This window comes from Cricetulus griseus, chromosome 6, assembly GCF_003668045.3.
Source record: "Cricetulus griseus strain 17A/GY chromosome 6, alternate assembly CriGri-PICRH-1.0, whole genome shotgun sequence".
NCBI classification, from domain to species: Eukaryota; Metazoa; Chordata; class Mammalia; order Rodentia; family Cricetidae; genus Cricetulus; species Cricetulus griseus.
Window position 1 is genome coordinate 150,314,407 of NC_048599.1, and position 15,725 is coordinate 150,330,131.

At 41.3% G+C, this 15,725-nt stretch overlaps 1 protein-coding gene across 7 annotated transcripts in view; it reads right to left on the reverse strand.

The window, feature by feature from the left end:
• The window catches only part of Golga1 (golgin A1), a 50,691-nt gene extending 34,966 nt beyond the window's left edge, over positions 1-15,725 (reverse strand). For 3 of the 7 annotated variants that reach the window (XR_003486827.2, XR_003486826.2, XM_027423640.2), the window contains exons 1-6: positions 15,187-15,485; positions 14,823-14,870; positions 13,339-13,621; positions 5,842-5,932; positions 1,898-1,972; positions 1,027-1,124 (exon numbers count right to left, since the gene is read on the reverse strand). Coding sequence is in view for 5 of the 7 variants with exons in the window: in XM_027423640.2 (XP_027279441.1) it covers positions 1,027-1,124; positions 1,898-1,972; positions 5,842-5,932; positions 13,339-13,473 (399 nt within the window). In the remaining 2 variants the exon portion in view is untranslated. Of the gene's footprint in view, positions 1-1,026; positions 1,125-1,897; positions 1,973-5,841; positions 5,933-13,338; positions 13,622-14,822; positions 14,871-15,186; positions 15,486-15,572 lie in introns of those variants that run through there. The other 4 variants (XM_035446971.1, XM_027423642.2, XM_027423641.2 and 1 more) reach the window with 4 other exon arrangements.

Consider the following 15,725-nt stretch of genomic DNA (forward strand, 5'->3'; position numbering starts at 1 on the left):
CCTTTTACATTTTTTTTGTCTTGCCAAGCGTTGGTGGCCCACACCTTTAATCCCAGCACTCGGGAGGCAAATATAGGCAGATCTCTGTGAGTTCAAGGTCAGCCTGGTCTACAGAGCGAGTTCCAGGACAGCCTCCAAAACAATACAGAGAAACCCTGTCTCGAAAAACCAAAAAACCAACCAAACAAAACCCCCCTCCAAACCCATTTTTTGGTTTTAATTTATTATTATTTTTCCTTTCTTTGGAGACAGGGTTCATATAGTCCATCCAGGCTGACCTTGAACACCTGATCCTCCTGCATGTACCCAGGTATTGGATTATAGGCGTGCATCACACCTGTCTTACTTGACCTTTTGTCATTCATTTTTGTGTCTCTCAGTAGCTGTTTCTATGGAAAACAAGAATTCCCTTCTGTCTACACTTGGTTTGGGAGAAGGGGTCGGAAGGGCTATGTGAACAGTGTGATGGTGTCTTACACTGGAAGAGGCAGGTGTTTGTAGGTGTAGGTTTGAGGACAACTTTTCAGAGGGTGAGACCCTTTTAGTTATTTGTAGGGTCACTAGTAGATTATGGACATACCAGTTCCTGTCTCTATTTTGCAAAGATGCACATAGAGAGAATAATTCTGGACACATTTTCATGATTAAACCGTGAAGTCTGACTTTATAAGAAAAAGTCAAATGAGTTTTTAAAGAACTTATATTAGGGGCTGGAGAGATGGCTCAGCAATTGAAAGCACTAACTGCCCTTCCAGAGTACTTGGGTTCAATTCCCACATGGTAGCTCACAGCTATCTGTAACCCCAGTTCCAAGAGATCTGGCACCCCCACACAGACATACACAAAGGTAAAACACCAACACACATAAAAGTAGATAAACCTTAAAAAAAAAGGAAAAAAAATTATGTTTATTCCCTTCCTTCTAAAGGTTGTAAAGACTTTTACTAGGTCTGCATCATGATTTTTAAGTCAAGTCCCTAAAATGAAATCTTTTCCTAGCGTTGGGTAGTAGCACATATAAAATACCTGGTCCTTCCTGGCTAATGCCAAAGCGAGTTCTTCTGCCATTTTGGCTCTGTTGGCTTGGAATGTCTCATTCTGCTCTTGAAATTTCCGCATGGAAGCTGTTGATAAAGAGGTACTATTTGAGATACAGAAATACTTCAGACACAGCAGGACAAACAGCCCATGTGAGTAGTTTACAAATGCTACCAAATGAAAAAGGCAAGGTCATAGAAATGGATGGAGAAACTGTCCTGGTGAGATGAGTTTAATTTTCTGTCTGGGTCCTTACTTTTGCCTTCTGTAGTAGTGAAGACATCACACAGTAGGTGGGCAGAAACATCACCTACTATGGTTGCTGTGAAGTAACAGCTAACACTTCTTCATCAGAATTGAAAAACAAAATAAAAAAACTAGCAACAAAATAACAAAACAAAAGCATTCTTTAGTTTTCTTTCTTCTTCCTGTAGCATCTTCCTTGGATGACAATACTCAAGGAAAACACGAGTTGGAATAGGTTAGGGTAATTTATCAAAACATATTTCCATTCTATTGTTCATATAGTGGTGTCAGAACTTTCCAAAAGTTAGTCAATATAACAATAATGAAACTACAATGAGAATATTCTCCTAGGTTAGACTCAAGGGCCAACTGCTAGACTGTACCAAAATCTAAGGACAATTAGTAAGCAATGATCCCCTCTTAGAAGTATGCCCCCAAAGCAACAGATATACACTTATACTTGATAACTTTCAGTCAAACATCATATCAATCTGATGAGGAACACTATAAAATAGAGATATGAGTTCTGATAGACACATGCAACAATATACTAATTCATTTAAAAAGCTAAAGCCTGAAAAGATTAAAGAAAGCAGGAAAAAAAAATACGTACAATCTTGGTGTTTTTCTAATGCAATTTCAAGCTTCTCTTTTATCTTCTGCAAGTTTCGGACCTGTTCAGCATAGTCTTGGGTGAGGAGGGTGATGCACATACCAAGAGTGGACAAATATTAGGAAAGGAAGTTAATTAAACAAACAAAAAAACGAATGAAAATGATGATGATTTTCTTAACTTGAAAAACCAGTCCTTTTAAGGAAAGCTAGGTAGAAAGCCTCCATTAACAATGAATGACATAGGCAAACGGAATAGCACAAACTTTCCATGGTATAAACAGTGAGTACAAACAGGTAGATCCATTTAACCCTGACAGAGAAGAACAATTATGCCAGGGCTGGTCATCAGAAGTTTCCTGCTTTTTGAAAAACCCACCATCATCATTACACTCATTTCTAAGTCTCAGTATTCCTGTGCTGGTTTGCCCCATATTTGAATGCTTAGTCATCAGGGAGTGGCACTATCTGAGAAGGATTAGAAGGATTGGGAGGTGTGGCCTTGTTGGAGGAAATGTGTTTTATAAGAACTGCCTTAGTCATGGTGTCTCTTCACAGCAATAGAAAGGTGACTAAGACAGTTCCCACTTCCTGTTGCCCTTAGTTATATGGCAGATCAAGGGTATTCACTAAAAACTCACTCGCAGACCATACAGCTGAGCAGCAGTGGCTAGTTAAACAGCAAGCATCTTAGCATTGAACTGCCTGCCTTTATGGTTCAGATGCTTAATTCTCTAGACAAGTGTGCTCCCTTTCTATAGGAACTGAGTGACATATGTCACCTCAAAGGTGAAAGAATTACTTGGGGAGCCAAAGAAAATAGTTATGATATAGTATAAAAGTAGAAGCAGTTCAAATTCCAATTCTCTCAGTTCTTTGTTAAGGGTCTTAAGTAAAATACTGATCTGGAATATTAGTCTCTTCATATGTTAACTGATAATAATCACATCTATTTCTCTCTCTCTGAGACACTTTCTCTATTTAGTTCTGGCTGTCCTAGAACTTCCTTTGTAGACCAGGCTGGCCTCAAACTCAGAGATCCACCTGCCTATGCCTCCAAAGTGCTGGGATTAAATGTGTGTACCTGTAACATAATAAAAATCCACAGACAGATACTGGGTTCAAGCTGAAAATCAGAAAAGCAAGGCAGCCAGCCACTAGCTTTTACCTCTACCTCAGACCAGAATGGTGACCTGTCTCCACGAATCCTCAGAATGCAATCCAGACTGCACTGCTCTCCTCCAAGCCTCAGATTGCAGTTCTTGTCTCCTCCTGCCTTATATTCCTCTCTCCGCCCAGTCTCCTGTCTCCACTTCCCTAGTGCTGAGATTAAAGGCATGTCATCCCAAGTGCTGAGATCACCTCTGTGTGAGCTGTTTCTCTTTTAGACTGGATCAATTTTGTGTCGCTCAATGTGGCCTTGAACTAACACAGATCTGTCTGCTTCTGTCTCCCTAGTCCTGGGATTAAGGTGTGACCACCACCTGACTGGTATGGCCAGCTAGTTTGGCTGCTGGGATGTATCACCACTGCCTGGCTCTATGGCTGTGGCTAGCTTTGCATTTTGATCTCCAGTGGCTTCATTAAATCACAAATAATAAATCATCACATTTGCCTAATTACATGCCTGGACTAATCACATCTATTTCAAAGGAATCATTAAAGTAATTTGTATGCATTAAATGCTTGGCACAGTGATGAATAAAGCATAGCCACCATTGTTATTACTCATAGGAAGCCAGTGACAATTCCTAATATGTGAAATGGCTGATAAATGTCAACTCTCTCAAAGTATCCTCGCCATCATTAAGCCAAGCCCAACTACTCTCCTTTCTTTATTGGGATAAGCACACTACAAGTAGTTTCCCAAAATTAAGCAACAGTTATTTCACTTCTGTTACTGGTGTTTATAGATATACAGACAGAACAACTGACTTTATGTATAGGTGCACAAGAGAGTAACAGCTAACTTCAGCAGACTATTTGAAGCTAGGTCCAAATCTTAGTTTGAATCCCAGCTCTCTCACTACCTGTGTACCTTATCTTGCTGACCCTAACAAGCTGATCCTGAAGACAAAGCTACAGTGTGAACAATGCTTTGGACCCTTGATAGCTAAACAAACCTATTTCACATACAATCCAGTGAGTTTTGGTTTACTGTTTTTACCCCAATAAAACCGGCATAAGGTTCAGGAGCAAAAGGATACATATAAAGCATGGACCGTATCACAGGATGAAGCTATCAAAGTGTGTTCACTGTCAAAAACCAATATAAAAACTCAAAATTCTATCATGAACAGGCTTTGCTCAGGTAAAGGATATAAAGGGAGCTGTGTAGACTGTAAAGTGAACAGAGACTGTGGTAGCTTGCCCCAGCTGTGCATGATGGCCCACACCTTTAATCCCAGCTCTTGGGAGTTAGAGGCAAGTGGGTCTCTGTGAGTTTGAAGCCATCCTGGTTTACACAGCAAGTTCCTAGACTGTCACACAGAGAAACCCTGTGTCTCTGTCTCTCTCTCACACACACACAATGGCCCTTATAGACTCATATATTTGAATGCTTAGTCACCAAGGAATGGCTTTATTTGAGAGGGATTGGGAGGTATGGCCTTTCTGGACTAGGTGTGACCTTGTTGGAGGAGGTATGTCATTGGGGGTGTACTTTGAGAAGCCATCACGAGGCCCAGTGTCTTTCTTTGCTTTTGGATCAGGATGTAGTCCTCAGCTACTTCTCCAGCACCATACATACTTGCCATGATGCTAATGGACTTATCTCCTGAAACTGTAAATGAAGCCCCAATTAAATACTTTCTTTTTCGGAATTGCCTTGGTTATAGTGTCTCTTCACGGCCAATAGTACAGTGACTAGAGAGAGATTAAATGAGAATTACATCTAAATATAATTCTCCTAAAGAAGCAGGTATTAAAGTCAGGAAAAGCACTGGTAAGTGGCCCCAAGACCTGGAGCAAGAAGCCCATAGGTGATGTGAGCTACACCAAGTGGCAGTCCAACATCCACATCTGCTCATCATTCCCTACAGACAGTAGTCCCTTAACTTTTTCCACCTGAAAGTAAGCTATGCTAATGGTGGAACATGCAAATCTATTCTATACACACTTTTCTCAATTCTTCAGGCTGGGTGGTGGCACACGCCTTTAATCCCTGTACTTGGGAGGCAGAGGCAGGCGGGTATCTGTGACTTTGAGCCAGCCAGCCTGGTCTACAAGAGCTAGTTCCAGGGTAGTTACGGCTACACAGAGAAACCCTGTCTCAAAAAAAAAAAAAAAAAAAAAAAAAGAGAAAAGAAAAAGAATTCTTCAAGAGAACTGGCTGCTCTTCCAGCACCCATATGCAGCTCACAACTATCCCTAACTCCAGTTCCAGAGCATCTGACACCTTCAAACTAATGCATGTAAAATAAACTGAAAAAAAAATTAAAAAAACAAAACTCTTCCAACTTCACTTTTTAAAATTTTGTATGCACATGCATGTATGTGAAGATCAGAGGATAACTTGCAGTAGTTGATTCTGTCCTTCCTCCAATTGGGTCCCAAGGATCAGACCCAGGGTGTCAAGCTTGGCAGCAGGTGCACTGATCCTACAAGTCTGTCCCACCTCCAGTATCCTGCTATGCAGGCTAGGCTGGCCTTAAACTTAGAATCCTCATGTTTCCCTAAGTACCGTTATTAAAAGCCTGCACCATCATACCAGCCTCCACAGGGACATTTAGTCATGGCTAGAAACATCAAATTCAGTATGAATTTACAATATTCAGTACACTAAAATAAAAAAAAAAATCAAGGTAACAAAGTGGGCATAGAATGCTCCTTTTTAAGGAGATCAAATGCTGTGTGGAAGTTACTATAGTTACCCTATAAAGCAGGCTTATAGAAGAGAAGGGTCATCTGTCTTATGTCTGCTATTTATGGCTTTGAAACACATACCAGAAAGTCTGGCCTCTAACTTCCGTATCTGTTCATTTCTTCTTAATAGCTGGGATGAGAGATCTTCTCTGGAGCTGCTTCCATCTGAAGCCTGTTGGACAGATGAAAGGAGAAATCACAAGGGTCTCCAGCCCTGTGAGCCAGGACAAGCTAGAAAAGCAACACCTCATCTTATATTTGGTTACATTTTAATTGACCAATCACTAAAACTTTCCTAAAGTAACTGACCTTAGCTCCTTGGAAAGTGGAAGCAAAACTACCTTCCTCTGTGACAACAAGGGGACAGGGGCTGTTAAATATCAGTCATGTGCAGGTGTGGACTACTGAGAAAATGCAGACCTTTATGGAATAGTATGGAATAAAAACATTGCTTATGATTCTATTACACCAAGAATATAACGAAAAAAAGAAATCACTTTGTCTTCTAAAGATTAAGCTCCTGGAATAAAGGAAGAGAGGTTTAACGAAGAGCCAAAGTCTTGTACATGGCTAAGACTTTGTCCTATACTGATAAAGCTGCAGTATTCCCATTTATCAAACATTCATCCAATAGTTCAATATATGGATAACAATCCATTTCCCCTCCAACAGTCAATTACTTTAAAATTTATGGAAAGTTGGGTGTTGCACACCTTTGATCCCAGCACTGAGTTTAAGGCTAGCTAGCCTGGTCTACATAGGATATTCCAGAACACAGACACACACAAACACACACACGCACGCACGCACGCCAAACAAACTTACTTATGGGAAGCCAGGCATAGTGGCACAGGCCTTTAAACCTCACTGAAGAAGCAGAGGAGGTGTATCTCAGTTAGTGGCCAGCCCCCGGGGAACCTTGGTGAAATCTTGTCCTTAAAACAATGAAAAAGCCCCCAAACATAAACATTTATGAGCACCACTACTATTACTTTGGATATCACTTATTATTGCTAAGATATAACTTTCTTTTGGGGGGGGTGGTGTCTTTTTTATTTAATGATTTATTTTTTATTTTATGTGCACTGGTGACTTGTCTGCATGCATGTCTATGTGAGGCTGTTGAATCCCCTGGAACTAGAGTTATACAGTTGTGAACTGCCATGTGGGTGCTAGGAATTGCACCTGGGTCCTTTGGAAGAGCAGTCAGTGCTCTTAAGTATCAAGCCATCTCTCCAGCTCCAATTTCTTTTTTTACTGTTTTTGAGACAAGGTCTCATTCTGTAGTTCAGGCTTGTCTTGAACTTGGTTATATTATTGCCTCAACGTCCTGAATCCTGGGATTACAGGAATAAGGCACCATGCCTAACTGTTATACTGACTCTCATTTTTTGTTTTTTACATTTATTTATTTGTTCGTATATGTGTGTGTACATTTGTGTGGAGTCAGAGGACAATTTGCAGGAGTTGGTTCTTGTCTACCAAATGTGTCCTGGGATCAAACTCATGTTGTCAGGCTTGGCAGCTTTTGTGTTTACCCACTAAGCCAATTGACCAGCTTGGATATACAGACTCTTACCATTTTATCACCACCACCACCACCACCACCACCACCACCACCACCACCACCACCACCACTTCTGATGGAGATCAGTGAGATGAAAGAAAGTAGGAGTGGGATGGTAAGCAAGACAAAAGCAAGCACGTAGGAAAATGTTGTAAGGAAATCTGCTAATTGGCAAGCTACTTACAAAATATTTTTTAAAAATTGGGGCTAGGAGATGATGGTTCAGTAGATAAAAGTGCTTGCTGTATAAAGATTCAGTTTGGATCCGCAGCACCCACACAAAGGCCAGCTATGGTAGTGCACTCCTATAACCCAGTACTGTGTTGCAGGGAGAAGACAGGCCTATAGCAAAATGGTGATCTCCTTGTTCATCGGGTAAAAGTGCTTGCCGGGAAAGCATGAGGGCTCAAGTTGAATTTCCCAGCACCTAGATAAAAAGCCAAGCATGCCTATATACCTGAACCCCAATTTTGGGGGAGGAAGGTGGAGGCAAGTGGATTCCAGGAACTCCCTGGCTAGCCTGCATAGCCCAAAGGGCCTTCTTACTGATTGAGAGACCCATTCTGAACGAAGTCAGAGAGCAAGAGGAAGATGACCAACGCCTTCCTCCTAGGCACCCACATGCATACACAAACACATACTACACCAAAAAAGGTAGGGATCAATAGAGGAAGATCCCCAAAGTTGATCTCTGGCCTACACATGTGCCTGCACAAGTGACTGTACCTGCATAGATATGTGCACATATGCACATACCACACACATGTGGAGGGAAACAAACAAAATTTAAATACTAAAACAAAATCATCTTTTTTTTTTTTTTTTTTTTTTGGAGACAATGTTTCCCTGTGTAGCCTAGTCTGGCCTTGAAAGGAAGATCTTCCTTCCTCACCCTCCCAAAAGCTAGGATTACAGGGTCACTCTGATGACACCTGAGTCTTTGCTTTTATTATACAAGTTTTCAAAAACAGCAAAGTAGGGAGAGCGGCCTAGAGGTCATTTCCCATTTGCCTCTCAAGTGCAGGGTTGTTTTTCTCACATTTGCTGCTTCAATTCTTATTCTGCCAAGGTTCAAATAATAGATGTAAGGACCTTTCATTCTGAACTCTAACACACATTTCTAAAGAATGGTATTTTTTTTACTTATGCAGAATTCTGTTACCACAGCAAACAAAATTTAAAACAATACTAATACCCAGTCTTTCATAATGTTTCCTCATTTTATCCCCAAGATGGTTTTATAGGTGGTTGAACAATTCACAAACCATTTTAAGCATTTATTTAACCTGTTCAGCTACTTGCCATTCAATATTTACTGGGAGTTAGTTTCTTTCTTTTTTCTTCTGGTACTGAGTAAACCTAGAAACCCAGGGCTTTAAAAAGAAATTCTGTTTAGGGATAGAATCTAGGGACCCACTTATGCTAGGAAAGTACTTTGCCAGTGAGCCTTAACCTGAGGCTCAGTATCCAGGAGGATAAGTCTGTAGAGTCACAGCACCTAGATTTAACCTATCTCACCACTTAGCTGCAAGAACCTGAGCTGATTACCCAACTGCCTTGTACACTGTCTTCCTCATGGGCAAACTGTGACAGTGACTATGACTGACCTCCAGAGCTGTATGAGGGTATACAAAGCTGCACTTGTCAGGCCACAAAACAGAAGCTGCCATACTCTTACTTCTTTTTTTTTTTAATTTTATTTATTTATTATGTATACAACATTCTGCTTCCACACATATCTGCACACCAGAAGTACCAGATCTCATAACGGATGGTTGCGAGCCACCATGTGGTTGCTGGGAATTGAACTCAGGACCTCTGGAAGAGCAGTCGGTGTTCCTAACCTCTGAGTCATCTCTCCAGCCCCTATACTCTTACTTCTTAAGTATCGTCTTCCACTAGCTGTCTTCTGTTTAGGCTGCTGTAACTGATACCATGAATGCATGTTTGTGCATTCATGGGACTTCTCAGTTCTGAAGTCTGAGAAGTCTAAGATCAAGGCCCAGGGATAGCTTAGTGTCTGGTTCACAGATGGGCACCTTTCAGCTGTAGCCTGCACGGTAGAGAAGAAAAGGCAGTGTCCAAAGCGTTTTATAAGGGCACTAACCCTAAATACCCAGGGCTCCTGACTTAATCCCCTCTCAAAGGTTCCACCCTCCTAATTCGAAAAAGTGTCGAATCGTGGGGGACATAAACATAACAGGTGGCAGCTGGGCGTTGGTGGCGCACATCTTTAATCCCAGCACTTGGGAGGCAGAGGCAAGCGGATCTCTGTGAGTTCGAGGCCAGCCTGGTCTCCAGAGCGAGTGCCAGGATAGGCTCCAAAGCTACACAGAGAAACCCTTGTCTCGAAAAAACTAAACCAAAACCAAACCAAACCAAACAAACAAAAAAAAACTCCCCCAAACAACAACAACAACAACAACAACAACAAAAAACATAACAGGTGGCTTTGATTATTACTGTCAGTGAGATACCCTAGGTTTCAGCACTGTGCTAAATGTTAGGAATGGTGGTGAAACAGGCTTCCCTAAAGGGGACTAGCAACAGAAGTTGTTTATGAAATGCCTACTAAGAACTAGGTACTATAGGATTTCTGTTTTCATGGGATTGAGGATAGAATCCAGGCTTTATGCATGCTAGGCAAGCACTAGAACATGAGTACTCCTGGCGTATCACTCAGCCTGGGGGATGATTTGGGACATCCCTGACACATACTTTAATAAAGATAGATACCATTTCTATTCCTGTTTCACAGATAGGGGAACTAAACAAAGAAGAGAGATGGAAGCAGTCCACTGTCACACAGTAACAATGCACCAAGAAATCAAGTTCAGCTTGGTGTGTAGGTAGTCACACGCCTTTAATCCTCAGGTTCGTGAACCAGAGGCAAGGAGATCTCCATGTGACTAAGGACAACCTAACCTGGCCTACAGAGTGGGTTCCAGGCTACCTATGGTCACATAGTGAGACAATGTCTCACGAGAAAAAGATAAGAAATACAACCCAGGTTTTGGTCCTATAACTGACCTCTGTGAGTTATTAAGTGCTTCACTATATTGCCTTTCATGGAATGCCTAGTTTAGTGGAGGCCATCATGTGAGTTAGCACTAATAATTTTGAGTAGCAGACGCTACTACTAAGGAGAGAGGAAATATGCACCAAACTCAGGAGGAAGAAAGGGCTCTCTAAAGAGATATGTGAGGAGAGCCTTTGAAGGAAGGCCAAGAATCTTTCAGAGGAACCCAGGTAGGAAACAGAGACATCAGACATTCTACGGAGAGTAAATAGCATAGGCAAACATTTATAGGCAGGAAGCAATGAAGCCTATTCAATAAATTAAATATGGATCTAGCACAGGGTATAAAAAAGTAGAGAGAGATGAAGTCAAGTAGGTAAGCTGTGCTGAATCCATCAGTTTATACACCACAATAATGAAATCCTGAAAATGGTGAGTTTGAGACCAGCCTGGTCTACAAGAGCTAGTTCCAGGACAGCCTCCAAAGCCACAGAGAAACCCAGTCTCGAAAACAAGGAGAAAGCTACAGAGTTTTAAGCACTGAGCGATTGGAGGCAGGTCACCCAGACTGGTGACCTTTATCCAGGAAAAAAGGGCAGCCAGGGATAAGAGGAAAACACTAATAAGTGCACTAGCTGATGGAATGGAGAGGTATTTTTCAGAGATATTTAGGAAATGGAATCCAAACTACTTGTTGACTGAGAAGGCACTGAGAAGTCAAAGGAGGGAAGGGCCTAAAAGCCTTTATGCCTTCTGTTAAGGATTTGGGAAGATGAGATGCACATTTAGAGATGGAGTTAGGAATTCAATTTGTTCATTTTGTTATCTGAGATGTCACAGGGAGGATGTCTATTCAGAGAAATATATTCAGTTGGATAGAAGGGTTCAGAGATAGGGAATGAAAATCAGCCTATGTAATTACTTAAATTCAAATAGATTACTGGAAAAGTCTGAAAGCTAAGGAGTCCCTAAACTCAAGTCCATCTTTATGTCTGCAACACACTCTAGATGAGAGACTTAACTTATCACCAAGATGAAGGGAAAGCAGGTCCTTCTGCTTCAGAACTCATCGTTAAAACTAAATTCTTTAGCTAGGCAATCAATAGTCACTCCTATTTCCTGTTAATTACAGGAGCCAATGATAATCCTGATCTTGTAATTTTATTGCTCCACTCCAATAATCTAACAGCTTCTGCCATGTATCCTGGATCCAGTAGAGGAAGAAAAAGAGAAGGAAGATTCTGCTGACCATGGAAATAATTCAAATGTCCATCACAGCCTTTTCAAAAGTTGGAATTTTAGCAACGGTATAAATAAATGAGCCATAGCTTCAGGGAACGGATACATTTTGTTAAAACGTTAAGTTTAAAAAAAAAAAAAAAAAAAAAAAGGTAAGCCCAAGAAGACTTTGACATACCATTTTCATAAAGTTCAAAAATAAAGTTTTAAGTAATACATTATTTATGACTCAAACTGTTAAGATATTTTAAAAAGCAAGTGAATAATCAACATAAAAATTTAGGATACAACCTATCTGTCAGGGTATAGGGAATTTGGAAGTAGCATGTTGGTGGCTTCAACAGTATTAACAACATTCTATTTCTAAGATGGGCACTAGATTTACTTCATGACTTACACTTTATATATATTGTTCTTTACACAATTTCTTTCTTGTAGCACTGGATATGAAGCCTGCTTTTATGTTACACACATTCATATATAAGAATATAAGCAGGGCGGTGGTGGCGCACGCCTTTAGTCCCAGCACTTGGGAGGCAGAGGCTAGTAGATCTCTGTGAGTTTGAGACCAGCCTGGTCTACAAGAGCTAGTTCCAGGACAGCCTCCAAAGCCACAGGGAAACCCTGTCTTGAAAAAACAAAAACAAAAAACAAAAAACCAAAAAACAACAACAACAAAAAAGGAATATATATCCAAGGGCTGGAGAGATGGCTCAGAAGTTAAGAGCACTGGCTGCTCTTCCAGAGGTCCTGAGTTCGATTCCCAACAACCACATGGTGACTCACAACCATCTGTTATGAGATCTGGTGACCTCTTCTGGTGTGCAGATATACATGGAAGCAGAATTTTGTATAATATATATCAAGCACTATAAACACTTAAAGAGTCATTTAACTTAGTTTAATCCTTAAGCATGACCCTATCCTGATAAAGAAGCATCTTTATTTTGAAGTTTTACCAAACACACACACACAATTACTTTACAAACAACATGGAATACTGAATCCATTAGAAATAATTTTCCAGCAACTTTCCAGCACTCTGGCTATCTTAGGACAATTTACAGACCTTGTTAAACATCAATGAAAGTGAATGTGCCTGAAGAGGAAAGAGTGTTTTCAAGGCAGGGTTCTCTGTGTATCCCTGGCTGTCCTGGAACTAGCTCTGTAGAGGAGGCTGAACTCAATTCAGAAATCTGCCTGCCTCTGGAGTGCTGGTATTAAAGGCATATGCCACCATACCTGGCAAGGTATGCCTTTTAATAGACTAAAACAAAACAAACAAAAACCAAACCAAACCAAAAGCACGTTATATAAATAGAAAAGCAGGAAAAAAGGTAATGAACAAAATACACGAGGGGAAAATACACAAATAAACCAAATGCTAGTAAGAATGGAAAATGAAGCTGGGCAGTGGTGGTGCACGCCTTTAACTCCAGCACTTGGGAGGCAGAGGCAGGAGGATCTCTGTGAGTTCGAGACCAGTCTAGTCTACAGGGCAAGTTCTAGGACAGTCGCACCAAGAGAAACCCTGTCTCAAAAAACCACACACACACACACACACACACACACACACACACACACACACACACACACACAGAGAAATGCCTTTTTTTAAAAAAATATCTTATAAACTAGAAAAAGCATAAAATCATCATGTAATCTAAAAACTTTTATTGGAAAGATTTCTTGCGATAACATTTAAAAAGTATATACAGACTTCATCAAATATTCAAAGCAAGAAGATACTTACAAAGTCATCTCCTGAGTCAGCTCCCACAGAGGTCACAGACTCCTTGCTCACAGACCGTGGGATTCTAGTGGAGCCTCCTGGCCTCTGAGCAACAGCAGTCTCTTCTGCAATTTTCTTCTTTAGTTTTGCGAACATTTTTGCTGTGTGGCTATCTTGCAGGGGAAACTAACCCCTGAACTTCTCAGTGAATGAAATAAAGACACAAGTACCTACAAAGTTTCAGGCCTCCAGTCTAGCTGCATCCCACTTAAATGTAGGCCAAAGAATTTTGGCAACACAGTATCTATAAATCAGATGAAAGAGATAGTTCCAAGTTAAACACTGGAAAGATTTCACATCCCCATATTAAGCTTCAGGTTTCAAAAGTAGTTTTATAATAAGAATATACACACATAATAGAACACAATTATTAAACACTTAAAAAGCACTCAGGTGGGGCTGGAGAGATGGCTCAGAGGTTAAGAGCACTGGTTGTTCTTCCAGGGGGCCTGAGTTCAATTCCCAGTAACCACATGGTGGTTCACAACCATTTACCTTCTTCTGAACTGCAGGGATACATGCAGACAGCACATTGTATACATAATAAGTAAATAAATCTTTAAAAAAAAAAGCACTCAGGTGCTTTACCTGCATATATGGGTAAATAACTAGTCTGAAAGAGGCAGAATAAACTGCCAAGGACTGTATAGCTAAGTTATAGGGATAGTATCTGAATACAGAACCCTCTGACTCATGAACTTCGACTTTTTGACTTAGTATACTAGGCTAGTATTTGCATAAGGCACATAGGAAAAATTCCCAGGCCAACACCATGTAATCATGACTTAATGCTTTTGAATCTTCCTTCTAATAGTATGTTTACTAAGAATTTAGTGCTTCTTCTCTTTAAGTCAAAGACACAAAAGTAAAAAGATATGGAATATACAATGCAATCCCTGGTTTTCAATTAGGTGCTTCCTCCTAGAGGGGATAAAAAAAAGTCACAACATAGAAAAAACAAAACAAAAAACCCCAGGAAACCCAGACTAAAAGCAGCCATCAGACAGTCTAACTTTCCACATCTGTGTGGAAATGTGTGGTTTCCTTTTTGCTTCATAACATTACTTCATGCCGCAATTTCTTTTCTTCCCATATGATACTTAATATGAGATTCAAATTTTTTTCCTCTCAATAGTATACAAAACATTACTGGGCCAAATGTGGTGGTGCAGGCCTTTAATTCCAGCAGAGGCAGAAAGACCTCTGTGAGTTCAAGGCCAATCTGGTCTATATAGCAAGTTTCAGCCCAGTCAGGGATGCATGATGAGATCTTGTTTCAAAAACAAACGAAGCAAACTTCTACTGTTGTTTCAATCTTAACTTTTTCGTCTTGTGAAGGATACACTCTGCTCTAAGATGATTCCTTACCCCTTCAGATTATCCATTAAGTCTATAAAATCCTTCAAAAACTTTATCCCCATTATCTGTAAAACGATTGTACTCACCTGTCTTATCTACTGTGTTAAAACAGTGTGGAGGTCAAAGTCACTGTCCTGAGTAAAACAAAGATAAAATGGGTTGGATATTTCAAGTGCAAGACCAAAATGTTCGTCGAGGGAGGTTCCAAAGGAGGGAGGGGGGCAGGGATGACTTAAATGGGCGAAACACCTTGTCATTACTATCAAGAGGATTCCCCTCAGGCCCTGTGAACAGCCTACCCGAGTTTCACTTACAAGTAGAAAGAATTTCTCGAACCATTAGGTGCCTACATTCACTTCTTTCTAAGAGTCATGAGCATAACAATTGAAGTAGTTGAAGGCTTCCCATGGACAGTATTTCTCAGCGGATTATCACACACATAGCATTTACCTGGTCAGACTTGGTAGTCTGGTCCCTGAGATTTAACTCTCACTAAGTCGCTGGGGCAAAAGACAGCAAAGTTCAGGCAGATGCTTAAGGTCCAGAGGTGCCGGTCACCGCGATTTTGAGCCCACTTACCCTGGCTCGCCCCGGAGCCGAGTCCTCGACAGGGCTGTCAACCAAGGGAGGCACCCAATCTGTCTGACAACAGGAAGATTGCTCCCAGAAAGGAGTGGTTACTTAGCTAAGGTGGCAGGGCCGCTCGATCCACAGGCCAAGGGAGCCGCTTCCGTCCCCCGCCCTAACCCCCTGAGCATTCCCGCACCGCCCCCACCCCGGGACGGGTCCTGCGTGTCCGCTGGCTTCCCGAGGCCACGGGAGGAAGGGAGGCCTACTTGCTTCCTGGGGCTCCGGGAGCACACTAGCTGCTTTCGGGGAAGCCAACACAGCCCCGCCTCCGCAGACTCTCCAGAGCCCAGACAGCGTCACCAGCCCCCACCTCTTGCCTGCGAGCCCAGCACCAACACGGAACCACACGTTTGCCGCGC